The following is a 27,459-nucleotide window of genomic DNA, read 5'->3' as shown; positions in this document are numbered from 1 at the left end:
AGATTGTTTTCCGAAAGTAGATGGTGTTACTGCACTGCTAAGAAAATGGCTTCTTACCTAGTGAAGACTAACTGAATGCTTATGGTTAATTCCTTTAAAACCCTTTAGACATTTATTTGAAGAGGAACTGTAATAAGATGCAGATGCTGTGCTTGAAGTACTCCAGCAGTCATAGGGAAAATAGAGTAAATGCTGTGCAACAGGTAGTCTTTCTGCATCTCATCATGTGTCTGCACAGTAACGGAGCAGGGAGATATGATTCCTGTAGACAGAGGAGAAATACAGAGAAAATATCCTTTGTCCCTCACTATTCCTTAGACCTTATTCAACAGCTGATCAGTGTTATTACCGTGAAGCCTGCTTTCCAAGAAATGCATGTCTGTCAGTACTTACTTACAGGTCATGTTCAAATCTAGTAACAAACCTTGTATGTTACCAAGCAGAGCTTGCACTCATTGTCTCAGATTATATTTAGTACCATCAGGCACGTACACCTCTGCAAAATCAACTTGCCCTGAATGCTGATCACAGCAGTGTAGCAAAGAGCAAAACTGATCATAAAAGTGTCCTAGCTTATTGACATAAGGCAGAAAAGCTTCCTTTCATTCTGGTCCTACTTACCCAAACTTCTGTATTTCTCTCCCTTATAGGGTGTTAACCAAAGGAATAAAATCAAGTCCTTATTTTCCAGTGCAGGCAAGCTGCATGCATGTATACGCACACACACTCAGGGCAGGCTGTGCCCTGCAAGACTTAAGAGCACAAACAAAATCAGCCCAACTCCTACCACAAGTGGCACAAAAGCAGTTCAGGAGCTTGGTGCATGGAGCCTGGATTAAGTCAGCTTATTGGATCCTGCTACCAGAGGCAGCCCATGTCCAACAGAATCCACTGCCTGGAGCTCCAAGCTCTGTAGGTAACCTGAGTGAGGGACTCTAACTCTGTGGCAGATGCACTGCTTTTGCAGGCCTGGATGATCCAGGAGCACAAAGCTTCATCAGCACTGATACGCCCACACGCAGCAGCAATTCGAGCAGCAAGGGAACAGCCGAGCTACAACAGCTCCAGCTGGGTATGTTCTGACATTCAGAAGTGACTGGCATGGAGATGAATCGCATTCCATACACTACCTCCCCTAATTTTCCACACAGACATTCCTAGCATAGAACACCTGAACAAAACCTCAGTATGGCCAGTAAAATAACTCTTCCTTCCTAATGGCAAGAGATCTATTTACATACTCAAGCTCTAAATCTCTTGAAAGAGCTACATCATTACACTTCCAGTCCCAAAACAAGCAACCTGAAATGGCAGGTCCCTATGGCACAAGCGAAAGGTGTTCAAACAAGATACAGAGCTAATGCCTAACAGCTTATAACACAACTTTTATTAGAAAAGTTATACATAACAGCATCAACTATTTCCAAGAATATCAACCCTGAAAAGCAACAAAACCAGACTAAAAATGTGTAACAAGAAACTAATGACCTTTTCTATAATTAAACATTCAAGTTATCTACAATGTCTCTTTTTACAAAGGGGAAAACCATGGTTTTACAGGCACATCATGTTGAAAATAAAGCTGCAGTAACTTTATACAATTAACTTTTTCAAGGATTATTAAAACATGGTCATCATGTAGTCTCAGCTTCTTTTTTTTTTTAAACATTCACATAATTTTACAGTTGAGGATACACTGAATTTTCAAGAGTCCCAAAATTATTTCACAAAAGTGCCAACATTAAAACCAGAACCTTCAGTGTGAATAATTTTGCCCTAAGAAAAGTTAAGACAGGTTTCCATTATCAGTATTATATTCACATATATTTCTGGTGCTACCTGGTCTAGCAGTAAAGCTTCATTCTCTGCAAGCAAAATCAAGTGGGACTTCTTTTGCCAAACTGATAAAATGTTTTGAACACAGGAGTGCGCATTATTGGAAGAACTGATACTAAAACCATAAATATATCCAAAGAGCCATTAACACCCTACACAATTAAGTGGAACTGTGCCTGTTTGTACTGTATATTCAAGTTTGTTGCCCTTTCAGTACAGGCAGCATCTGAATTTAGCCTTTCTACAAAGGCAAACTGTTCTACTTCTCTTAATCATGTCTTCATATGCCTGCTTAATAAAAATCAGATAATTTACAATCTAGAAGTCTGTTTTAAAAAGTCTGGAGTTTATATACACCTCTAACAAACCTAAAGCATTTTGAGGCTTCAAAATGAAAATGAAATTACTACAGAGTTTTCACATGATGCTTATTAACAGTAATCAGCCATTATCAGTAGTGGACCATCATGAGGTGACAAGTGAAAGGGAATGTTCCATCTAAAATGCTTGCCACGTGTTCTGTCCTTCTGTGCATGCAACAGGATCACACAGAGGAAGGGCTTTCCACAGACACTTGTTTCCCTTTAGCATTAAGGGCTACAAAAAAATCTGACTGCAAAAATGCAGTGAGAACGCAAGCTGACGGATCAGGCACTACCTTTCATATTGGCAGCTTTGAGAGACCCATGGTATGCACAAAGATCTAGAGAAGGGTGGAAAAACCCACTACTATGAGAAGCAGACCGAACATTTTAGACGAGTTTGGCAAAGTTTTTAATCAGACAAGAGGCTGGCCATTCTGGTTTACTTGTATAGGTTAAAAATATCACTACTGAATCAGCTAGTCAAATTATTGTAAGACATTTTCATTGATACTCAACATTACATGCACCAATATTGCACACATCTGCTCCAAGCTGTTAAACAATCTTCATCTGGGTCCTTGAGCCATCTGGTTTCTGCAGTTGGAACTCAAGCCACCCACCCCAGCAGTTTCACTAAAAATTTAAGTGGTAGATTTAAAATACAAAAAACCAAAATAACCCAAAAAGAAAAACCAAGGACTTTATACAGACAATGAAATCTAAATTCTCTGCAATGGTCTTCTGGGCCCTACAGATGGGGCAATACACGTATGCACTAGTGAAAGGAAACACTAGCTCTGCTGTATCTAACCATTCAAATGATATGAAATCTGGGACCAGGTGTTGCAATGATGTCGCTGTAAGGCTCCTCCTGTGTCAGCTCAATAGCTTGCTGCTTTTTAAGTACCAGGAAACTGTAGAATTTGGCAGCTGCTTGTTTTCTATTTGTATTTCTGCACAGCTCGAGCAAACTGATGGATTCCGCTCCAGTCTTCGCAAGAGCTCTCTGAAAAACATGAACATCGATACCACAAGTTAAATAAAGGACTACATACAAAGAAGAATGCCTGTTGGCAAGATTCTGGTTGTTGTCACCCCCAGGACTCTGGGAAGGACATGATATTGGATGGGGACATCACAACATGTACATGGAAACTTCTATATGGATCTTACCTAAATGAAACCAAGGCAGCTTCACAAGGATGTGCCAATAAAAATCAGTCTTGAACTTATTCCAGAAAAACTGCAGTATGGCACTAGCTTTTCTTCTGCACCAAGAGCTAAGCCAGTCCTTTCTAACTACAGGACAAAGACTTTTGAACTGCGGGGGGGGGGGGGGGGGGGGGATATATCCTGTTTTATTTCTCAAATAAAAAAAAAACTCCAAAACAAATAATAATAATGACCTGTTGTCTGAAACAAGATTTCCAGAGCTCAGGCTCTTTAAAATGCCTCATTTTCCCCAACGTGAAAGCCTGTTTATTTCTAAAGCTCGCCCGTTTGTCTGAAGCTGAATTACCCAAAGTCACTTATACTTTTTTCAAAGTCTTGGCCAGCATATTTAAATATTCAGGAAAATACATCTGTTTGCTGGCAAGAACAACAACTGACGCCCTCAATTCAAAACAGAACTGTCTGCTCTGGAATATCTACTAGATGAAAAGATATTCGGCTGGCCAAACCAAATTACTTTATATTAAACAGATTTTAACTTCAAATCTCATTACAGACTTAATGTTTCAGCCATCCAGTGCAATGCTCTTTGGGGCATATTGAAGAGAATTGAAAGAAGAGAAGAAAAAAGCTACACATGGTGCAAAGAGAATTCTAAAGCTCTTTTCAGAAACTGTGATGAAACATTCGGTGAGGAAAACATTACACAACATTACCAACTGAACATCTGCACACTTGAAAAACTGCTTTTAGGCAACAGTTGTACTGGTTTGGGCTGGGACAGAGTTAACTTTCCTCACAGCAGCTCATGGTGCCCCCAGCTGACCAAAGGGATATTCCATACCACATGAAGTCATGCTCTGCAGTAATAGCCAGGGGAAAACAAGAGGGATGTGTGCACGCATTTGGGGTTACAGCATTTGTCTTCTTAAGTAACCATTACATGCAGTGAAGCCCTACTTTCTTGGAAATGGCTAGATGTCTGCCTGCTGTTGGGAAGCAATGAATGAATTCCTTGTTTTGCCTTGCTTGCAGATACTTTACCTATTAAACCACCTTTACCTCAACCTACATTTTCTTGCTTTTACCCCGTAATTCTCTCCCTCATTCCAACAGGAAGGAGTGAGCAAATGGCTATGTGGGGCTGAGCCCATTACCAGGGTTAAGCCACAACCACAGTTTAAAACAATCTTATTAGCAGAATTCATGCAGCCGTGCAAAGGAACTTAAATCACATCAGTTTACACTGTGAAGGTACTTAATTTAAGTTTTACTTAGGTGTCCTAAGGGCTATTTAGGAGTTTCAAATTAAAATTTTATTGTTGTGTGAAGTAAGGAGTAATTCTTACAATACAACTCTAGTAAGATTTTCCAGAACTGTAAAGCTTCTGCTTGTTTATATCAGACTTTTGAGAAGCTTAATAGAACACAGAATACTACTTAATCTCATCACACTGAAAGCTCTGCAGCATTGCTGCACCCAGTTCACTATACTGGAAGTTCAGAGACACAATAATGACAATGAGCTTATATCAGCAGATACAGAGCCTATCAATGTCACCAAAAAGCAAAGATGGAAAACAAAACCAGCTTTGAGACAGAACTGAAACACTTCAGTGACAGTGGAATCTCAGGAGCTGCCAAAATGTTTAAGGGAACAAAGGGTAGGAACCACAAACTAGACTGAAAGGCAAAGGTAGTCCAAGAATATATGAAGTACACACACAGAAACCTAGATGCAAATGGACAGCAGTTTGCACATAAGTGTATATATGGGGTGTTATCAGAAAAAAGCAAGCAAGAATCCATCCTACAAAGATTATCTGTCTGTACAGACCAAAGCCACATGCTGAAAAGTAACACTGCACCTTAGCCAAGGTCAGATTCCCATAGTTTTTATAAATTCAGCTTATCGTAGCATGGAAGTTTTCAAACTAGCCTAGCTGAGACTAAACATTCTGTAACAGGGTTTTATCCCTACACCTTGTTGGGGTTTGCTCAGGGTAACACAGCACTAAGTCACAGGTGCTAAGGTTTCATTAAAAACACAAACCCAATTATTTTAAAATCTGAATTTCCACTTTCTTGCACACCAAGTGAGGACATAAACGTTGAAAAACTCTTAAAGAAAAAAACTGAACTTCAAATGTTCTTTGGAAAAAGAATGACAATTATAGTATGATTTAATCAATTACAAGCATCCCCCACCCCTCCCACCCAAAAAAAAAAAAAAACCAAAACAACAGAACTGGTATTTTTAAGTCTGTAACATCTACTGCAAAGAAAGCTCATTCTTAACCTTCCTACTACGGTCAGAAGCATCAAAGGCTACTTTAAGAGAAGCAAATGATCATGTGTACCTGAAGTCCATGAAGCATTTGTTGAGTCCTCTTGTTCCATCTCCTTTCTTCTTGATCCTGATCACCCCCTGTGCCATCTTCCTCCTGCAAGTAGCCAAAATTCATGCATTTACAAAACAATCTTTCATCCACCGAGCTATGCAATGAAAGAGGATATATAGGTATCACTGCAGCTTTTTCTTTTCATCAAGCCAGAAAGTTTAGACAATTTGAGTTGCAGGATACATCCAGGAGAGGCAGGAAGTGGGATGGAGGAAGACAGATCTAAGCTGATGTACCGTAGCAAGGTTGCCTACCATGATGATTATACCTCAAAATGTTATGCTGAGAATTAGTAAAACAGAGAAGTTCAGTCACGACAGATGAATGAGAAGAAACCCTTCCTTCCAATCTAGAATTGCTAGCACTGAACACAGTACTAACAGTGCTTTTTACATTGCAAACATTAATAAACATAGATATATTCACATTTCACTTTGGAACCAGAACTACCGAAAAGAAAACAGGTTATTGCTAAAAGCTGCAAAGACCAGCAGGTGTTATGACTCAGCTCCCCATGTCCTATGAAACACTCACCTACACAAAACAGTACTTGTTTACGGAAGATGTGTTATGTATTTTAAAAGCAACATCCTGAAGTGTCAGGCAGTTGGACTAGATGATTGTTGTAGATCACTTCCAACTGAAAATGCTCTAACAGCTATTTACGCTGTTAGGGAAATCATCTTCACTGATGTAATTCACATTTCTTTGTATATGTGACTTCTTATAGAGGGTAACTTCACATGTCCAGATACATTCCTTCTCCAACAATAAAACAGTTCAAAACCTAGTTTAATATTATGTATTTTGGGTGTAAAATGAAAGCAATCAATGAAGTTTGGCTTGATATCCACAGAATATTAAATATTGTTGCTAAGAAACAGCTTCAGTTATCACATTTTAGAACATCAATGGTTTTCTTACAAAAATCTACATCTATGAACTGGCATCAATTATTTGAAATGGAACCATAAAATTAAGGTCAAAACTTCCCATATAAGGCATCATAAATATATACAGTGGTTTAATCTAACCATATGTGAGAATAGGAGAACCCTCTAATTCAAAGAAGAATGTATATGCAATTTATAAAACAGAATAATATAAATAATACAAAATGGTCACAGAATAATTTTTAAATCCATATTTAGAACCTTTGGAAATGTAGATTTAGTTTCCCAAGTAAGGACTAAAGATTTATTTCTTATGCCAGTTAATGATTCCAAAGTCAATCAGTGCTGAGGAACACACAAACCCTTTCCAGATAAGATTTCTTACCTCCTCTTCTTCCTCCTCCTCTTTCTCCTTTTCCTTCTCCTTCTCTTTTTCTGGCAGAAGTTCTAGCTCTGGTATTAGCTGGCAGATGTTTTGGGGCTCCTCTGGAGGCATTTCTACAGGTGGTATTTCCAGCTGTTGTGATGGTGGATGCTTTAAGAGTACACAATACAGTTAAACCAGCAGCATCACTTATCAGTGCTTTTACAATAGGATGCTGATGCTATAAACCACTTTCACAAAACCCAAGTCTCTAAATCTGAGCCATTTGTCAGAACTTTTCAGTTTTGAAGCACATAAAGCAATTTGTTTTGCTGTCCACAGATGTATTTTTAATCTTTTACATTCTATTCAAACCAAAAATTATGACACCACTATAAGGAAAAAGGCTTTCCAATAAACTTCACTTAGTCCACCACCCAAACTACTGATCTCATTTCTTGGATCAGCTCATGCAACTTTAAAATCCCATGTAACCAGATGTAGTGCTACACAAACACATTTTAACTCACTGGAACAACGTATCTTCAAGCTATCAAAATTATGGTCTTTGCAAGACAAGCATGAAGGAATTAAGATGTAGGTACTTTGTTAAATTTCTCAAAACGCATGAGTGACTTTGGTAATCGGGTCTCATTCCTCAGAAGATATTTTTACCAAGAAAATCCAGAAAAGCAGTTTAAAAGGATTTATATATTCAGTTTTAATAAAATTATTCTCCCCCCTGAATCTATGCTTAGTTAAGTGTTTGCCAGTAAAGTTACCATGACACCTGGAAACTGTTTTACACTCTTTCTACTCTAAAATACCTCAGAGTAACTTTTTAGAGACACAGAGCAGATACTGCTACAGGTAGAATATATTGCTACTGCTAGAGGCCTGATCTGGTTGGCATGATCAAAGAATTCCCAACACACACCAATGGCACCACAAAGTACAGTTAATGCCAATTTCATCCAATCACATGGCCAAGAGGAGCAGCACCTGCCACTTTTTTTAGTAAGATAATGTAATATCCAACAGTCTCATTCTACAGCAAATGACCTGTTCGCCAAGAAACTTGTGAAAGTGGGGTTAAAGAATACCACACACAAGACAGCATAAACCAGGAATGCTCTCACCAAGTAAGCATTCAGAAAAGAAATACACCTTTCATTTTGCCCATTTCCCCCCACTTCACAAACATGGTTATCTTTCATACTGTATCATAGCTTTTACAGAAGAGAAAGATTTGAGCCAGTTTCCAAGCCTACTCATAAGTCAACTAGGAGATCTTTCCTAAAAATCAAAATTATCTTTCGAACCCTTAATTGTAGAACATCAGGACTATCTTTAAAAGGAAGCTGTACAGCTAACACAATTCTTTCTTCATCAGTGAAAGCTGCTCATACACACTTGCCAAACAGAACTTAATAGCTTTGTAAGCCATACACCTTTCTCCTTAAAGGCTATTTTCTGGAGGAGACAGCACCATTTCTTTATCCTACCTGCATTTTAAGTGCAAATCTTACTGAAGCATTTAGGTAAAACACCACAAAGACTACCCAGGGCCATAGATTCTGATACTACTCCAGCATATTCACATCACTGCAGAAAACTAGTGCCTCAAATCTGTATCACTTTTCATTCTTATATTGAAAATAAAATCAAAAAATCTTACTCACAGGTAACACTGGCTCTGGTTCTACTTGCTGTAGTTTGCGCTTAACACCTGTCTGAGGTGGTGGTGGTGGCATTACAGAGTCATCCAGGTTGGTTCGGCTGCCTTCCATCATTGATTCTTGCAAACGACTTGGTTCTTCCAAAATAGGTTCATCTATGTTACAGAACAAACCCAGTTTTAGATACTTTGTAAAGCTTCAAATTACATTGCTAAGTCCAACCTGCTATTGATTTAGAATTGAGCACTCTTTTAACAGCCTGAATAGCTTTGGCACCATTGTGAACAGAACTGGTACAGATGTGCATACAACCCAATCCAACATCCATTTAGCCTACTGGATCAAACTCTAATTGTCTTGTGCTTCTAGGAAAACAGGCTATTTTAAGTCACAGGCTGTGTATCAAGCTAAACAACCATTACAAAGCTCTTTGCTTCATTCATAATCTTTGGTGACTTAATACAAAGCACAAACAGAAGAGTCAAAAATAAGCTCTGACAGAAAGCAGAGCATCTTTTACAAGACACAAACCAATGACATCTCGTTGCTGCTGTTGCTGTTGTTGCTGTTCCTCTCTGGGAACCTCTGGGTTTTCAAAGTCTTTAAGGAACTCATCAAGGTTGTCAGCTTCTCCACCTTTCCTCCTCTTTCTTAGGTCTTCTGGTACCAGGGGTGTAAGACAACGAGTAAAGAGCTACAGGGAAAGGTGATGTTAATCACTACTGTAGTTCTCAGTGTCACTTAATTTCATTTCAAAACAAGCGATTATGGGCCATTTCCTTTCCCATTCTTTATGCTCCTTTCCAACAGTAGTAACATTTAACAAAAAAGGTAATTTATTTCTGTAACTGATAACTATTTTAAGCGCTAGTGTTATCTTAGTTGTTTTAATGACTTTTTAAAATTATAAATACTGCTATCACATCGCTATTCATATGCTGATGTTTATTATATATGAGGCACAATCCTGAATATAGTACATTTAGAAATGAGCCTGCACAAAGCCATTACCTTCAGTAGCCTGTTATTCCACAAAGGCTGAGCAGGCAGAGAGAAAAGCTTTTCAACACCACCAGTTTCTTTCCACATCATCAGCTTCTTAGTAGGAGGTGCCAAGTCCAACGTAGTAACAATGTCAGAATAGTCACTTAACTGGGCTCGAATAGTCTTGCTATCCAGTTCTTTCACACTGTCCACAATCAGCTTTCTCTTCCTCTTTGCTTTGGTTTCCTTGACTGTTGAGATTTTTAGAGAGTAATAAAGGTTAACTCAAACGGACACAGCACTGTGCAATAATCCTGCAGGTTCTCTATAGGTGTTATCTGCCCATGTATAATGCTGCCTCAAGAATCTAAGGCAATGTTAGCTTTGTGAGAAGGAATGAAAAGCTGCAAGCCCTAGTTAAGGGTCAAACACTATGAATGCTGTACCAGAACCTACAAACCCTTCCATGTGTACATGTAGTTCTTCTAAATCTACCTAAGCCTCAATGTCCTCATCTGCCTCCCTCCCTCATGGTTTGCTTGTCAGGCTGGTGATCTTCAGGAGCAAACCCTTGAGATGTAAGGCCCCTCTGACCAAAGAGTTAAAATGCCACCAAATTTTTCCCCTAAGCCCTATCTGTGCTTTGGTAGTGTTAATGTGGGTGGTTATCTTACCTGTACCTCTCATCCTGCTCTAGAATGACTTTACTGCAAATTGCTTACAGCCTGGCACTCTGCAGCAGACCCTGAAGCTCTGGCAAACGCTGTCTTTGCTGGTCCCAGCTGATCAGCTAGGACCTCTGCTGCTAGCTTGCCACCAGAGGGCAGCGCTAGGGCCTTTTAAATTGGCCAAGCAGTAAATCTGGCCTGGAGTTCAGTCTGAAAACACAGGACAAACTACATTTTTTCCAAATCTTTTATAATTTTTTTTCAATAAAACAGGGATCTGTTTCTGATGATCCAAGTACAGTACCAGTTAAAATAATAGAGTGTCTTGCATTAGAGAAAAAGACAAGGAATTTACTATTTAGAAGAACATCAACTACAGATGCATCTCCAGAAATCATCAATTCATTAAAGCTATCAGTCACCAGAAGAGCTCTCATTCTTGGTATAAACAGTCACTCCTGGCCATCAAACATAATTGTGCTGCACTACAGATACTGCATTAGAATTAAAGACATGGTAAGTTCTATTCCAATGCACTGTATTTTAAGCAGCATGTTTACCAAAAGCTACAGTATCATGCTGCTGCACACACTGACTGCAGAAACTAAAAACTAGGATCAGCTTAGACCATCAGTGTAAGGTACCTATGCGGAAAGTGCCCGAAGGCTATGGATAGAATAGAAGAAATACAGCACTTGGTCTGCTTTCTCTTTCAACTGAGAACTAGAGTCAGCAGCAGTGCTAGACATTCATTTCCACTCCATGAAACTAAGGTGGTCTCTGATGACCCAAGTAGAACACCCACAAATTGCTTACTCACCAGTTATGTCAATAGGCTCCAGAGCAAAAGCTTCCTCTTCATTGGGGACAAGTGTTGTCTGATCAGTCATAGTTGGTAATGGTTCAACTGGATCTACCGAGTCTGGGCTGTCTGGTCCACCCACTGCCAATTAGAACAAGTATCTTGCACTATGTCAAAACATTAAGAAACTGTGCTACCCTTCCCATGCCCTCCTCCACACCTTAAAGTGGTTTACCACATTTCATACTTTTGAGCTCAACATGCTTTTAGGGAATAACTATTTTTCCTTTTAAGGAATAGCTGGTAACAGCTCAACTGGATCTACTGAGTCTGGGCTGTCTGGTCCACCCACTGCCAACTAGAGCAAGTACCTTTCACTATGTCAAAACATTAAGAAACTGTGCTACCCTTCCCATGCCTGTGAGAGATGGATCCGATTCCTATAAGAAGCTGAGATGGAATTCCACCGTTCCATTGTCTCAGAGATGGGTGGGAGAAGTTAAGACTCCAGTATCCACTGCCTGGGAAAAGGGTGTGAGGAGGTGAAATGGGACACCACTCATCCATTGCCTGAGGGATGAGTAGGAAAGAGCTGAGATAAGACTCCATTATCTCAAGGTGTGAGGAACTGCTGCCCATTACCCCCAGATTTGCTGCAGGCACATGCAGTTGAAGAGCTGGCTGCAAGACCAGGGAAACTGGTCCACCAGGAATGTTTAATACTGTCCTGGGTTCAGCTATAGCAGTCATTTTTCTCCTTAGTAGCTGGTGCAGTGCTGTGTTTTTTACTTTAGCCTGAGAAAAGTGCTGATAACACCGATGTTTTCAGTCATTGCTAAGTAATGCTTACTCCCATCAGGGACTTTCTCAGTCTCACGCTCTGCCAGTGAGGAGGAGCATGGGAAGCCAGGAGGAAGCAGAGATAGGACACCTGACCCAAACTAGCCAAAGGGGTATTCCATACCACAGCACGTCATGCCTAGTATATAAACTGTGGGGAGATACCCGGAAGGCCCAGATCACTGCTGGGGTCCGGCTGGGTATCAGTAGGTGAGTAGCGAGCAATTGTATTCTCTCCCACTGTTATTTTAGTTCCTTTAGCATTATTATTATTGGTGGTAGCAGTAGTAGTTTTATGTTATACCTTAGTTACTGGACTGTTCTTATCTCAACCTGTGGGATTTACATTCTTTCAATTCTCCTCCCCATACCTCTGGGAGTGGGGGGAATGAGTGAGTGGCTGCATGGTTCCAAGTTACTGGCTGGGCTTAAACCATGACAAATACCTGACATGGAGAACAGAGGTACTCCCTCCAACTCACTACAGAAGGGGGAAAAGGTAATCACAAAAAAAAAAAAAAAGCCTTTGCCCTGAAGATGACTTCAAAAGGACACCTCTGTGAGGACACTCTCCGCTGATGACTACTATGGACACCATCCACAAGACATCGCCCTGAGGGCAACTCCATCAGGACACCTCCAAGGGTGCCTTAAAGGGGACAAACTCCACGAGAACACCCACCTCCAACGACTACTACAGACTCTTGGGGGACACTGCCCTGATACTGACTATAAACCCTGAAGAACTCCCACCACTGATGACAGTGGATCCCCGGGACACTACTAGATCCATGATGGTGACCATCTCTCCCTCTGCATCCCAAATTCTTGCCTCATTTTCTCATTTTCTACTTTTTTCCCCAATCTGTCCTACTGCTATGCCCTTTATTACAGTAATTTCCCTTTTTAATAATAACTGTCTTTTTTTAACAAGCCAACTGATCAACTACAATACTTGACCTTGTTTGCATCTTAATTTCCCTCTTGGGATCACAAATGAGAAAGGGTCCAACACTGGGGTTTTCTCCAATTGGATCCTGACAATGCCCTCCTCCACACCTTAAAGTGGTTTACCACATTTCATACCTTCGAGCTCAATGTGTTTTTTAAGGAATACCTATTCTATTATTCTATGAATCAGGATCCCAATTAAATTTGTTTAGAACAAGTAATTCTAGACCTAGCCCTCGCTCATACTCACTTGATACATTATCATCATCATCCATATCATCATGAGGAGGCTGCTCTGGCATCATCACTCCACTTTCTGAGAGTGCAGGTGGGTCATCAAAAATACCGCCATCATTATTACTGAGAAGTTTATCATCTGAAAACCATACGAAACAATCGGTTTTGCATCCAGAAACTCATGAAACAAGTATAAACAAACTCATGACAACACAGATAAAGATAACGCAAAGGTTAAAGAAACCTATACTTTCAAAGCTGACATAAAAGCAATTAGTTCTTTTTCAAGGCACATTTCTGCTCAAATTTTGAGGTTACAGATAGCCTTTATTACAATGCACATTCCACATACTTGCATCTTACTAGTTTCTTAGTAGTTCACAAAGAAGCACTTGATACAATTCTCAACATATTAATTAAACCCTTGGAAGGAGTCAAAGAACAAGAAGAGTACAATATTTTGTCCAAAGAATGTTACAGAATGGTAAAAACTCAGGATGATTTAATTTTACTTCATTTGAAATATGCCAACACTTAACATGCTACACATCATCTGTGTACTGTATCACAGTAGCACTCTCAAAACAGATTCCCACTCCTGAAGACGCAACTTAGAGGGACCTTGTCAACAAAGGAAACGCCCTCCCTCCCTGCTTCCCCTCAGAGCTAATTATTGAGGCAGAAGATAGAACAGAGGAAAAACAAATTTCTCAAACATACCCAATATTCCACCATCATTTCCTTCTCCAAAATTATCATCTTTGTATTGGTCTTCATATTCCAGGTGATTGGATTTCTCATTGAGGTGACTGGTGCTCTGTTCAGGTTCCAGTAGGAGATTGGAAGCACTGGTGCTCACTAGCATGTCATCCTCAAATGCACTACCTTCTCTCATCATCTCACGATCATCCATCCCAAAGTCACCTGCAAGGATACGATTTCACTGATATAAACACTAAAGAACCAAGATGGAAGAGACCTAGCTCAAAGGCCCATATGCAAGACCATTTCAAGTTATCTTACTTGAAGTTAATGACAAGATATAAGGAATAGTGCCCAACAACACCACAGGGAAAATACTGTTCAAGCAATTATAAAAATAACCATCTCCTCTTCAAAGAATTTTATTATGTGAATTGATTTCAGCAAGATCCTACTAAAATTTAGCTGCACTGAAACCAAAGAATTCCAAGGAATTAAAAAAAAGTTGTACTTTATGCCTTGAGTTTGGGCTTCATGTATAGAGAGCAAGCCAATACCACCATCAATACCTAGATCATACTTTCAAAAAGATTACTAAATTATGGATTACATTTGTATACTCTGGAAATTAGATATTCAAGTGCAACTGTCTTCAGGCTTTAATTCAGATCTTAGAATGCTGTCCTTCAGAAGATACTGAAAGAAGTAAACTAGTGGCCATAACTGCTTTAGCTTTAGAAATCTCCTAACAGTTTCTGATTGGAAACATGCCTATGATTAAAGCAACAGCTGACTTCATATTCACAGCACATTTTGAAAATTGTAATTGACATAGTACTTCACTAATCAACTTGACTGAATACTCTTTACTATATTTGGACTTGATGATCTTATAGGTCTTTTCCAACATAGTTGATGCTATGATTCTTCAGCTTTACATAAGCAGCTAAAAGCTTGCTGAAATTAAGAGGAAAAACTGACATGAACAAACTAAAAATTAATGTACAGAAACACAACATTTTGGACCTGTTTTGTTGGGAATCCATTGCAATTGCAAAACTGTAACTTTACAGTTACCAAAACCAGCTTAGTAACACATAGTACTACACAAGATTTTTACCAAAGTCGTTATCTTGGAGGATACTGATGTTGCCCACTTCTTCTCTCATTGTGATTTCTTCCACTCTACTCTGGTTCAAACTGAACTGTTGGGCCACATCAATGTCACTTAAACAAAGAGAAGCCAATTATTAAAAATGAAGAACAGATAAAGCCTGCTTAGAGAAATGTGAAATGAGCTTCTAAGTAGTACACTACACGCTTCAATCAATGAATGAAAAACCTGATAGTGGATACAGAATAGAAAACATTACTTAAACCAGTCAGACGATTCACAATTAAAACCTATCATCCAAATTGCATTAGCTTCTGGGAGACGTATCAGGAGCCTCCCTTACCCCTTGCTATGTCAGGGTCACCAGTTTTAAAGGCCAAATTAACAGGCAAGAAAAGATATCTCCCCCCCCCCCTTCAAATGTCAAAAGTTATTAGTATATTAATTTATCATAAATCTATCTAGTAGCAGTGCCAAGTTAACACTCTGTGGTGTGTTAAGGTCCATTTCTTAGAAGACCACAGAATTTTTATGCGGTTTCAAATTAATCTGAAATATAAACCAGACAGAACATTGAGTAAAGCAAACTGTATCCCAGAAATTCCATTATGAATAATCCAAAAGGGTAACAAACAATTCAAGTTGTACACTTGTTACTATGTTCACAAGCCACCAATCAGTATTAAAAAGTTTTAAGAATTGAAAGTGCCACTACAGACATCTCCATAAAACTAATCTTGTCTAACCTGAGAATATATGTGATGCCTTGCACAGAGAAAGAAGGAAATAACAATGCGTATCTGAGTTTCTTAAAAGCCTCTGTATGGACAGCTTTAGCTTCAGTTAAAATTACATGCTACTATGAACCTCAAATCAATGCAAAGATGATGGTGTACTTCCTTGGTGTAGCAAAAGGCTTAAGGATACAAGTTACCTACAGACTGGATTTCTTTAGTTTGGCAAGGCTTTTGCTGTTTAAAACCAAGCTCTCCTTAACTAAAACCAGACATCATTTGCATGGAAATAAAAGAAAAACCAAACAAAAAAGCAGCCCAAGCTTACTCTAGATCCGGAAGTGGTTGGTCAAAATCATGAAATTCCTCAGGTAAGGTAATAGCATTGTAAGCAGCCTCTCTGTTTTCCTCAGGCAAATCGACAACCCCTGCAGAGAACACTCAGACGTAAGTTCCCACTCCTTAAAAGGACAGCATTTTCCCCCTCTGCCTTCAGTACTGTTTTCTCTGCATGAGTTTCTTGTCTTTAAACTGATGAACTGAATTGATGCTAGACACCTATGAAGAAACCTTAGGTAATGTTAGAATTGAGATTCAGTCTAAATTCAGAATATATACCCTCAAGCCCTTGTCCTGTTTCATATGACCCTGGAAGCCTCAAATCACTGGATAACATTTCTGTAGCCCAATGCAGAGCTGTGCAGCCAAAAGAGGCATTGCGCATCATCAAAACACTATGCAGGTAATCTGCTACATAATCAGTTTATCATGAAGATCTAGATGATCCAGTTAGTCCCATTGGTTTGGGTAAAGCAGCAACAACACAGCAGTCTGTTTTGGTTAAAGCTGTGATTCAGTCAGTTCAATGAGCTCTGAAAGTCCCAGCACAGTACTGACTGCACCTGGGCTGCACAAACTCCTAGATTTCTGCATTTAGAAGAGCTGGATTAGCTAAACCACATACATACCTTTTCTTTCCCTCCTGAGACGTATAATCTACTATTCAGTGGGCATTCTGAGAGCATGACTATCAGATTAGGCATCACATAAGAACAGCGCCAATAGTTGGAGCCTCTCTTTTATTCAAAGGCTTAGAGGTCAGGACACTTAAAAGTGCATGGGAAATGAAGGTTCAATTTCTTCTGTAACTTGAAGAACATTTGAGATCTACTTTCTGCCTTCTGACCCACATAACACAGGCAACTCTGAGGTACAGCTACTTCAGAAATACTCTGCCCATCATGTTTCCTTCTGCAATGAACAAGCAAAGAGCCACAGTCTAGAGAGACCAGGAAGAAGCACGAGTCTGTAGTTTACTCATCCTGGAACTTGGCTAGGAGTGAAGAAACCCTAGTCCATCCTTTCAGGGCTATTCAATATTTTTAGCTGTTGGCTGCTTAAAATAAAACATGTAATTGATTCTCAGTGCAGACAGGGTGAAGACAATGTCTAAATCACAAAGCTGATAAACTGGGAACAAAGACAAGTGCCTCAACTTGTTTCAGGTCAGCATGCCATGTTCTGTTAGCCTTGTTTTAAGGTGCTTCACCTTCTACACACACTCTGTTAGGAGTGGAAAAACTGGGAAAACAAATTACTTTATGAAATTAGACAAATTTATGATATGATCACCTGGGGCACTTAAATGCAATAGTAAACAAAAAAATCTGCAACGGTCAACAAATTGCCACTGAAAGCTACATAAAGTTCAATGCCTGAATCACAAAATGGAAACTGGGAAACGAAGATAAAAGAATGATATACCTTCACTTTCCTCAAATTTACTGTGGCACTGGCTTTCAAGAGCTGCCTTTAAAAGAAAAAAACAAAACCCAAAACCAAAAAAGTCTTCCTTTAAAGAAAAAGTTACTCACAAACTTAAAAAGGTAGAATGCGATTCAGCAGCTGTGAGTATCCAGCAGCATCACTGCCACAGCTGGAAAAAAGTTTCCCAGGCCAAAATGAAAGAAAACTATCAACTGCGTGTTAGCCAAGTAATGAACTGTTGTATGGAAAATCATTTCAGTTATTAATATGGCTCCACATCTTCATGGAAAAAAACTTAAAAGTAAGCAACTATATAAAGGAGAAGTTGTGTGCTGCACATACAAAAGGGAAAATATCTTTGTTGCACACAATACAGTTCACATTATTTCCAGAAACTAAAACATGAAGGAGGTAAAAATAAAAACCCAGCTTACTGTAACTCATGGCTAGGCATTCTTCGCCCTTGATGGAAACAAGCTGCTGTCTGTGCTTCTATTCAGTGCATGCAACTGACCTTTTACAGACTCATGACAGAAGGTAAAAACCATGCAGCATATTTCCATTTATACACCAACAACAGCCAAAATCATAACTGAGATTTAGTGAATCAGCACTAAAGTTTTCTTTCAGAACACAAAAGATGTTTTTTAGCATACAACTCAGTCACACAGTGGACTGAAACTGCGCTGAAGAACTTCTTTAATCATGTAGAAAGAACTGCATGCAATTCTTCTACAGAGACAGGAAGACAGAATTGTATACCTTCTTAATACTTATCTTTATATAAACAATGTTACTTTTCAAGAGAGTGCTTAAAGACAGATACCTGGACGAAAAGCCATCTTAATCTTAATGAAAGCCTCATTACAGTCTGCAAGAAGATATTTTGCTTTCCTGTGGTAGATTCTAACAACGCCTAGTAAGAGATGTCCTGAGGTTCGAAGTGCCATCTTCACCTAAAAACAAATTGCACAACCAGTGAATTAGATGTGGCCTCACTTTTTTTTCCCTGTAATGAAATTTCAGTTGGTTTTGCACAAGTAACATCAAATATCCAAACCAAGTGTAAAAATCAGCAGAAAACTAAAGAATGAACGAATACAAAGTTGACAGTTCAAGATGATACTCTATATATTACTGACTGATATTTGCCAGGTCATCCATGAATTAACAGCATCTCACTCCAGGAATTCCCAAACACTGCTCTGTCTAGTACAATAAAAAAAAAGTGACATAGTAAACCCCATTTTACAGTATCTTTTTCTGATATCTTTGTTATTTTTATTGGGGGTGGGGGAAAGGACAGTCATAAATTACAATTCAAGTAAAATTTGGTTAAAAACTGATACCTGTTACCTCTCAATCTTCTGTCCTGCAGTTAAGGAGAAAACCAGAGAAAAATATTGGAAGATGTGGGGCATCCATAAACAAGCACCGCCACATTAAAACAAGTTAGTTTCTTTCCTCTTTAAACTCACTGCTTTACTATGTAATCAAGTATCTGCTGTGGGAACAGAAAACTGATTAAAAAGATTTCAGGGAAGGACTCAATTCTAAAGTACTTTAGTGTGAAAGAGCACGAGACTTGTGATGAAGGGTACATGGAAAATTGCCTCCTAGAATGATTAAGCCATAGAGGGCATAGGGGTTTAACCTCAAACTCTAAAAATTCAAAACCTGTGTTGTATACAGTGTCTAACATTCCAGATAATTAAAGTGTTCCACAGAGTTAAACGTACAAAAGCGTGCTATTTTCCTTTTCCTGCAAGAATGCTGCAGCTCACTTGTGATGCCAAAAACATTATCATAATCTTTCTAAATCCCTCCAGAGTTGACATTGAAGCAAATCACTGCTCTAGAAGAGCATCTCTATGATTGTACTGTATAGTTCTTGCTTATGCTTTGCAGTTCTTCAAAATCCAGAGTAGCATTATAGAAACACTTCATGTTTGTACCGAAAGATAAAAGTAAGTTTTCTTTTTCAAATAGTTGCTGTTCCTTCGAGACATTTAGGCACCTGTCAAGTGGCAAAAGTCACAACCATATCAGTCCCCTAGCTCTTCAATGGAAAATTTCATGAAGACGGAAAAAAAAAAAAAAAGAAAATCCCAAGAGCCATCCAGAAGTCTTATATTCAGTTTTGTTGCTCTCTATTCACTTCCCAGAAAACCAGAGAAAAAGGTTCAAAAGCTTTTACACTAGTATAGTATTTTTACTGCATGTCAAACTACCCTCATGTAACCAGTAACATTACAAGCTACTATGATACTTCAGATCTTTTTGTTGCAGCTAAGCAGAAAAATGCTTTGAACTTCAGTAACAAGCATAAACAACTTATCTTAAAATATTATTTCTACACCTCCCAGTAACAACAGTACTGAAAGAGTCTTAGCAAAATTCCTTTAAAAGTTATTTGTCAGAAAGCCTGGGCTTTCCTCTTCCAAACACTTGCTTCTAAATGACACATGGTACATCAAGATACAAGTCTCCTATTTACATAAAGCAAAACATTTGGTAACTTAACTGCATCATACTTCAGCATTAGAAAATTGACAAGAAAATACTCTTAAGAATCGGAGAGTCAATGGATTATTTCACATCTGAACAGACCTTTCCACCCTTTACAGTAACAACTTGACAAATTTTATTCGTATCAGTGACCCAAACAGTAACTACCACCTGTACACATAATCGCTTGTTACTACAAGATAACATTACATCAGTGTAAAACAGGTACCTTGGGTGAAATGATACTCTCCACGCTGCTCTCCAGATTACATTCAAAAACGTGGGCTTTGGTCAGCTTCTTATCCCAGTGGGCTGCCAGCCAGATTTTGGCAAGCGGCCCACGCTTGCTGAGGACGAAGTGGGCATAGAACATGGTCCCAGATGTCTAAAACAAAGTGCAAACCTGCAAAGAGAAAGGCAGTTTTGTTGTTCTTTTTTGTAGAAGATCTGTAAGAGCAACATCCCTATAAACACCCCCTTATCCTCAGCAGGAAAAGCACAGGTTTGCTTTTCTTTCATTATGGTCAGACTATTTGTTCAAGCTATTTAAAAAGCCAATACTTACAAGTGGTAGCCATGCAATAGCATATATATTTATTGCAGAGGAAATACAAAGCAGGAAGAACAGTAACCAACGTCCATTTACGTAATTTAAAAATTTTTACCATCCCGCAAGGAAAACCCAAAACTTTAATATATTAAACTTCATGGTAATGACACCAAACTCATACAACACAAACATGTCTCACTTCTCAGTCCACAGCGGTTTCCAACTTTCCACTTTCAATCCTTTCCACTCTTAATTCAGTAGCTACTAATATACTACACCAGTATATATTCTACATGGTTTCAGTAAAACATTCAGTGTTATAAAATACATAGTTCTAAACTTCTTGGATTTCACTATATTTTCTTATGGAAAGTACAATTATATCTTCATTTCTGAACACGCTCTCTCCATTTCATAATCCTTCTAATAACACTTAACATTTTTATCAACACTTGAATAAAAAAAAAAATGAAGAAAATTGACTGCATTATCTCAAACTTCTGAAGATTTAGTTTTCCTCTTTCTCCTTCACCAGAAGGACAGGCTTCCTTTTACCTATTTATGCAGGAACTACCTTCTTACAACTAGTAAGATGTCAACATATCAAACCATGGGAAAGCAGAGCAGCATGATGTCTTCTGATCTGAAGATGCTGAATTCATGCATGAGGTAAGTATATGATTCAGTTCAACTACAAGCTGAGAAAACAAAGTTTGCTTTAAAGAGGTGGAAGATTCTCCACAGCTTTTTCTTCAGCAACATCCATAACCAAGGAAAAGAAAAGAACAGGAGAGATGCAACTATTGCATTTCATCTCATCCATGCCTACAGAAAAACTGTCAGAGGAAGCACAGCAACATAACAGTAAAAGCAGGGCAGTTTAATCTGGGCAGAGACAGTGCAAGGAGCACCAGTTTCTAGCCATTAAAAAAAGGATGCAGTGTTTCCCAAATGCAAGCCAACACAACTATATAGGGAACACAGGGAAACACACAGCATTGGTGAACACGACAGCCAGAGACAGATTCTCCAGAAGCTAATTCCTAAACCATACCAATTTAGTTATAGGTAGAAGAAACAAGTTTCAAAGTAGGTAGGGCAGACCTGTTGTTCTTTATAGGGTACGCTTCAAAAAAAAAAAAAAAGAGGAGCAACACAATTGTGACTTCCAGAAAAAAAAAAACACAGGGGAAAGAGAAGCAGCGACACTATTTGTTAGTGGAAGCAAAGCCAATCTCATATCTGGACAACAGAGCTCAACCTCTCTGAAAGTTACAATTATTTTGGGGGGTAGGGTTGGGGTGGTGGTGGTTTTTGTTTTGACAAGTGGGATTTGAAGAAATATAAAGCATATGGAAGATTACAGTGATACCATACTCCATACTTGTACCCATTCTTAGGTATTCTTCAACATGCAAGATGATGAAAGCTATGAATTTCAGCTGCATTAAACAGAACAGTTTTCAGACAGCAGAACTATCAAGCTTACCTGTCTTAATGACAGACTGGACACTGATTCTGTTCACAAACAAGAACGTACACAGTGGAGAGGACTTAAAGGAAATAAAGGCCATGTTCACCTTCAGCTTGAGTTAACTCAGAAGATAGAAAGGATTTAAACTACTCTTAGGGGTGAAGTCAATACCTTTGAGTAGTAACAAAGCTGCAGATTAACAAAAAGTTAAAAAGCCACTTTTATTTTTTGTGACTGTGTGGAGGCCAAGGACAACACTGCACAGAGATGGCCATGAGAAAGGTTTTCTAGGAAGCACAACAGAACAATTTGGAAAACTTCTTAGTCAATAAAAGTTATCTAAAGGAAGGTATTGTGCTTCTTCTCACACCATGTTTTTTGAAAGACACCACACTGTCCCAAAAGCCAGCAGACAATCCCTTTGCATACACAAAAATACTGAGGCCTCTGAAAATGCACGAGACATAACTTTACAGCACAGCATTCTGATAGCTCAACTTGCTACTACAACCATGCAGTGCTTTGGCAACAGCAGGCCTGTAAATTACCCTTGAGTAAGACGAACAGGGAAAAATACAAACACACAGTTAACAAAAACACTTGCATTACTCCATTAAATACAACAGCAGCAGAAGAACATACTTTGATTCGTGGAGTTTGGGGCAATTATTCAGCAATGTTTTACAATCACTAAAATATGTAGCATGGATTCACAAACCTTCAAACATACAATTAACTGTAACCCTGAGAATATACTGTCCCATATGAAACATACTATTTGGACAACTCAGAAACAACTTATCACTTTAAATCCCACACAGCAAGGCTAATGCAAGCATAAGACAAATGACTATCTAAAAGAAAGCAAGGTTCCCCTCAAAAATAGGTGTTAGGATCACAGCAGGGCTAGTGATTTTACAGCTTTTTATTTGACACATTATTAACCTCTGTCTTATAAAGAATTGATAATCCAAGGCAAAGTACTCCCCATAAGGAGGCTTACCATGCATGAATGGGTTTCAAAACATATGTCTCCTTACCAAAGGAATCAAAGACTAGAAGCTGAAAACCATGGTATCAAGGGAAGGCACAGGAACAGTAAGGGGTCACCTGTGCTTGTGATGTTTCCCAGGTTTGACTACTACCCAGCACAGGAACTATAGATCAAACCTAGAACTTGCTTGGAAGACTAATGAATAAATAATACTACACGTGCAGGCTGTCTGAACTTTTGGAGGGAGTAAGACCCCAAAATAATTAGATTCTGACAGAGGTTGTCTGTTTCTCTTCATACATTATTTAAGCCCCGCCACAGCAAAACACATGAAGAGAAACAGTGACAGACTACAGACAGTTTAAAGTGTATTTTAAACTGAACTGTTATTAACAAATTCAACCCCTATTCCATGAAGCACTAATTTCCTGTCACAATATCAGCCTCTGACACTTGGAAATTCAAGTGGATGCTCTGCTCTGTATAGCAATACCTGGGTACCATAAATGGTACAAAGCCCACCTTTGCAGTTCTGAGCCACTCTTGTTCAGAGGATAAGGCAATGGCTCCAAAGCCTGCTCTCACTGTCCCCAGATTTATGTCTTTCTTTTCAGATAAACCTTTTCTTTATTTCAGACTTTTTGTCTGATCTTTAATTCATAGGGCAGTATGCTGATGCAGTGGCATAAAAAAAGAAGTAGATTTTTCTGGCATAATTTGAGGCTGGAAAGAATGTTAAAGGAACTAAGCTTTTTGGAGTGGCAGAGTGCTAATGCAGACATGTAGAACATATGCCGTTGGCTGCAAGAGCAACTCGTAAGAATCCTCAGAAGAAAAAGGGTAGCTGATAGATTCTGAAAAGCTTGTAAGGTAAAATAGAACTCTTAATTTTTTAAACCGACTGGATGTGAACCAGGAACTTAAAAGTTTGCTTTAAGAACACACTAATTTTTCTGTTTTGCTTGCACTGCTCTGAGGCAAAAACAGTATGCACTCATACAGGACCAGGTGGGATCAAATCCTCATCTTGCCAAATTGTGCTTTTAAAAGACTTTAACCTTGTTTTTAATTAACCTCAAATTTGCTTCCATGTACCACAATTTCCCTCAGGTTGCTCTGCCTAAACTGGTCTTTAACGACTGCATAATCTTATTTTTAATATGTTTATTTCTAAGAAGTGTAAAAAAGGCAATAATTCTATACAAAAAATAACTGAGCACTTAAAGCAAAACTAATAAAAACACAGCCAGTACATGGGGTCTGATCCAGAATCTGCCCGTTTCATTCTCCCATCTGAGAATCTGGTAATTGATCCTGTGGAAGAAGCAAGAAAACTGGGTAGATGCTACCCATGAAATTCAGCTTGACCATCAGTTCACAAATACTAAGTCTTGAAATCCTTCTGCACCTTAGAACAGCTATTTACCTATGTGAGCTCTGAAAAAGAGCTCTCCCGTAGCTTGAGTACCATCCTTCAAGTCATGCAGAAAGAAGGTTAATGAACTACCAGTTGACAATAACATTGCAGACAACAGATACAACATTCACCATAATTTTATTTGACTGGTTCACTCTAGCCCATTAAATCCACTTGCCTTTTACTCTGCTATGTATACACATGCCAGTTCACAGGTCAAGTTCAGTCTTGTTTTATTGTCACCTATTTCTGCTCCTCAGGCTACTCCAGAGCCACATTCATCCACTGATCAGCAGACAGCTTCCATACTACACTGTAAAAATCAGCCAGTCATTTAAATTCATTTGTTCTTAGGCCATCCTTCAGTCTCTCTTCTCTCCTGGTTCCTCCCTACACACATTTTCTTCCTATGCTGTCTCTGTTTCTATTTTGCTAAGCCAAGCCAGCCCTGGGGCATGTGGGGAAGAGTGAGCTCACCCTGTGCACCTGAAGCAGCCCAAGTTGGCTCTGCCAAGCTTCAGAAGTCCAGCAGGATTACCCTGACCCTGAAATTGTACTTAGAATTCTTAAATTTTAACTCCTAATCCTTCACAGTCCTTCTTACATGTCTAAAGCTTTTGTGGTGTGGGCTTTTATTAATGCTGTCTCACCAGTAGGTTCCATGTGCATACTGAGCACCTGGTGCCACTGAAAAAAAACCTAAAATTCATCACAGAACCCATTTTCACAACTGCCAGTAACTCCTTACTCCTAGCTCAATGCCTGTTTTCACCACCACCTTATTTCATCCCGTTCCTTCAACCACCTTAATAATTCTCTATTAATTCACATTTTTCTGAATTTTCATCTATTTCTTTGTGGCACCTGCAGCTTTACTGAAGTTCGATGACAAGTCACCTCTATTTCTTATGTCAACAAAATTAATTATTGAAAAGATGAAAGTGAAGTAGTCCAACCTGGCATACCTTTGATAAACACATACAGCATTCTCCATTTGTCTCCAGATCTGTTTTTTTCCACCAACCTTTTGTCTGAAATCCTGTGGCTGAGGTTGCCCTACCAGGTTTCTCAAAGCGCACCATCCCTTTACAGGAACTGCATTCACTGTTCTACATTATGATATACCATGCACTTATACAATCAAGTTGCTAGAACCAGCACCCCATTAAAGTTACTAATTCAAAAGGCAGATCACACAGAATTATTGCCCAGAGCTTGAGATTACTAAACCCTGTGAACACTGTTCACTCCTCCCACCTCTATTTCACATCTAAACCTCAGCAGGTGTCCTGCCCTGGCCCTTAGATCCACTATGCCCATTCATCCAGTGGAAAAGAATCTTCCATTTTAGGCCCTATCTCGATTGTCCTAGCCTATTTGCTGCAACTCCAAGTCAAACTAATGCACTTTCAGAAACCATGCATTAACACACTTTCTAAATGTATGCAAGTTGAATGTGAGAATAGAATTATGTTATTCCATCTTTTCCAGCACTGTTCACCCAAAGAGCCCAAACGTAAAAACACCAACTTTCTAACATTTTGCAACAAAGAAACTCATGTATTAACTGAGGCAACTACTCTAATTTCTCTGGGAAATCCCATGGTATCGGCGACCCTGATAGCAAGACAAAACTGATTTAATTGTGTGGTAATTTAAGTTTATTGTAGGTCTCACTAACTTTTTGTTCTGCCTTTTATCCTTCCCCCCCCCACTTCCTCTCTAGTTACTTCAGGTCAGAAGGCTTTGTGTTTCCAAGTTTCACAGAATGACAAGTATTTACAAATGAAACTTCATGAAATAAAACGCAAGCCTGGCCCTACTAATGTTTTGCTGTTTCATCATTGTTGATGTAACAAGGTTTACCGAGGAAGAGATTAATGAAAGTGTATGGTTATTGCACAAGTTCACACAATGTGGGCCTAAATGATAACTTCTCCAAATTTACAATATTTTCTTGCATGTGTTGAAATTTAACAGGAAGCTATTTTCACTTAAACAGTGCCAGTAAGTCATAGTGACCCCAACTTCCTTTGTTACTGACAGAAACATGACACTGCTTTGTATTTAACAGAAGCCTTTCATTCAGAATCAGAGAGAAATCTTTAAAATTATAGCCAGAAAATTATAGCCAGGTTTACATCAAGAGTGTCCACAGAAACTGCTAGAGTAAGATCTTATTTCTTCAAGAGGTAGGCATTTTTAAAGGGGGCTTTGATTTGCAGACCAACAGAGTGCCAGAAAACCGTTTATATGTTATTAGCGAGAGCTGCAGAAGTATTCATTAAGTGTGCTTTATCCAAGTGAGAAGTTAAATTACATCAGAAACACGGGCCGATGAAACTCCCGCTCCTCTCCTCCTCCCCAGTCTGCAGCAGCCCCGCAGCTACACCATCCCCTCTGCCAACCCGCAGCCGAAGATCTGTTACATTATTCCGGCTATGGCATCCTAACTCATTGCTCCCTCGTCTCCCATGAACTCGCTCTTCCCTGGGAAACAGGGAGATCGCTCCAGGCTCTCAGGCCACCCCACCACGCAGCGCACACCCCGCTCTGCCTTGCCTGGAGGCGCACTGTGCTCCCCCGCGAAGCTCTACCCGGCCGCAGACGGTGCCTCACTACACCTGACCGCGGGAAGATCACCACAACCACCCGGGCCCTCTGGGGGAGCCCCAGAGCCGGGCTCCAGACTGGCCCGGGCCCTCCCCGTCTGCTGCCACTCGCCCGCCCCTCCAAGAGGGCTCGGCCGAAAGGGCGGCGCGGCCGCGCACGGCCGCAAGGGGCCGGCAGCCGAATCCGAGCAGGCCGGCAGCGCCCCAGCAGCCAGGCTGCTGCAGGCCCCTGCCAGGACCCTTCTAGACGGCGACAACGAGCCGGGGCGACCGGCGGGAGCAAGCGCGGCCGGAGCCGCTCCTTACCCTGGTGCGGCGGCTGGCGAGGCCTGACCCGGTGACCGCTGCGCTCCGCCGCGCGGAGCCGAGCCGCTCACTCAAACAAACAAGATG

The 27,459-nt window shown here is 39.7% G+C and overlaps 1 protein-coding gene across 1 annotated transcript; it reads right to left on the bottom strand.

The window, feature by feature from the left end:
• Window positions 1-1,365: 1,365 nt before the first annotated feature.
• RAD21 (RAD21 cohesin complex component) lies at window positions 1,366-27,459 on the bottom strand. Its single transcript, XM_061447833.1, has 14 exons — window positions 27,373-27,459; window positions 20,249-20,422; window positions 18,338-18,467; window positions 16,073-16,172; window positions 15,017-15,123; window positions 13,915-14,118; window positions 13,208-13,333; window positions 11,185-11,307; window positions 9,724-9,947; window positions 9,244-9,406; window positions 8,716-8,867; window positions 7,055-7,204; window positions 5,735-5,818; window positions 1,366-3,207 (listed from the first exon to the last, which is right to left on the bottom strand). The coding sequence occupies exons 2-14, from the start codon at window positions 20,390-20,392 to the stop codon at window positions 3,016-3,018; spliced, it is 1,899 nt and encodes a 632-aa protein (XP_061303817.1). The 5' UTR covers window positions 20,393-20,422; window positions 27,373-27,459; the 3' UTR covers window positions 1,366-3,015.

Source organism: Pezoporus flaviventris, unplaced genomic scaffold (genome assembly GCF_033815535.1).
Source record: "Pezoporus flaviventris isolate CSIRO_AGI_PZ_B2104156 unplaced genomic scaffold, CSIRO_AGI_Pfla_v1 ptg000007l, whole genome shotgun sequence".
NCBI lineage: Eukaryota > Metazoa > Chordata > Aves > Psittaciformes > Psittacidae > Pezoporus > Pezoporus flaviventris.
The sequence above is the reverse complement of the archived record's forward strand: the minus strand, read 5'-3'. Positions and strand labels throughout refer to the sequence as shown.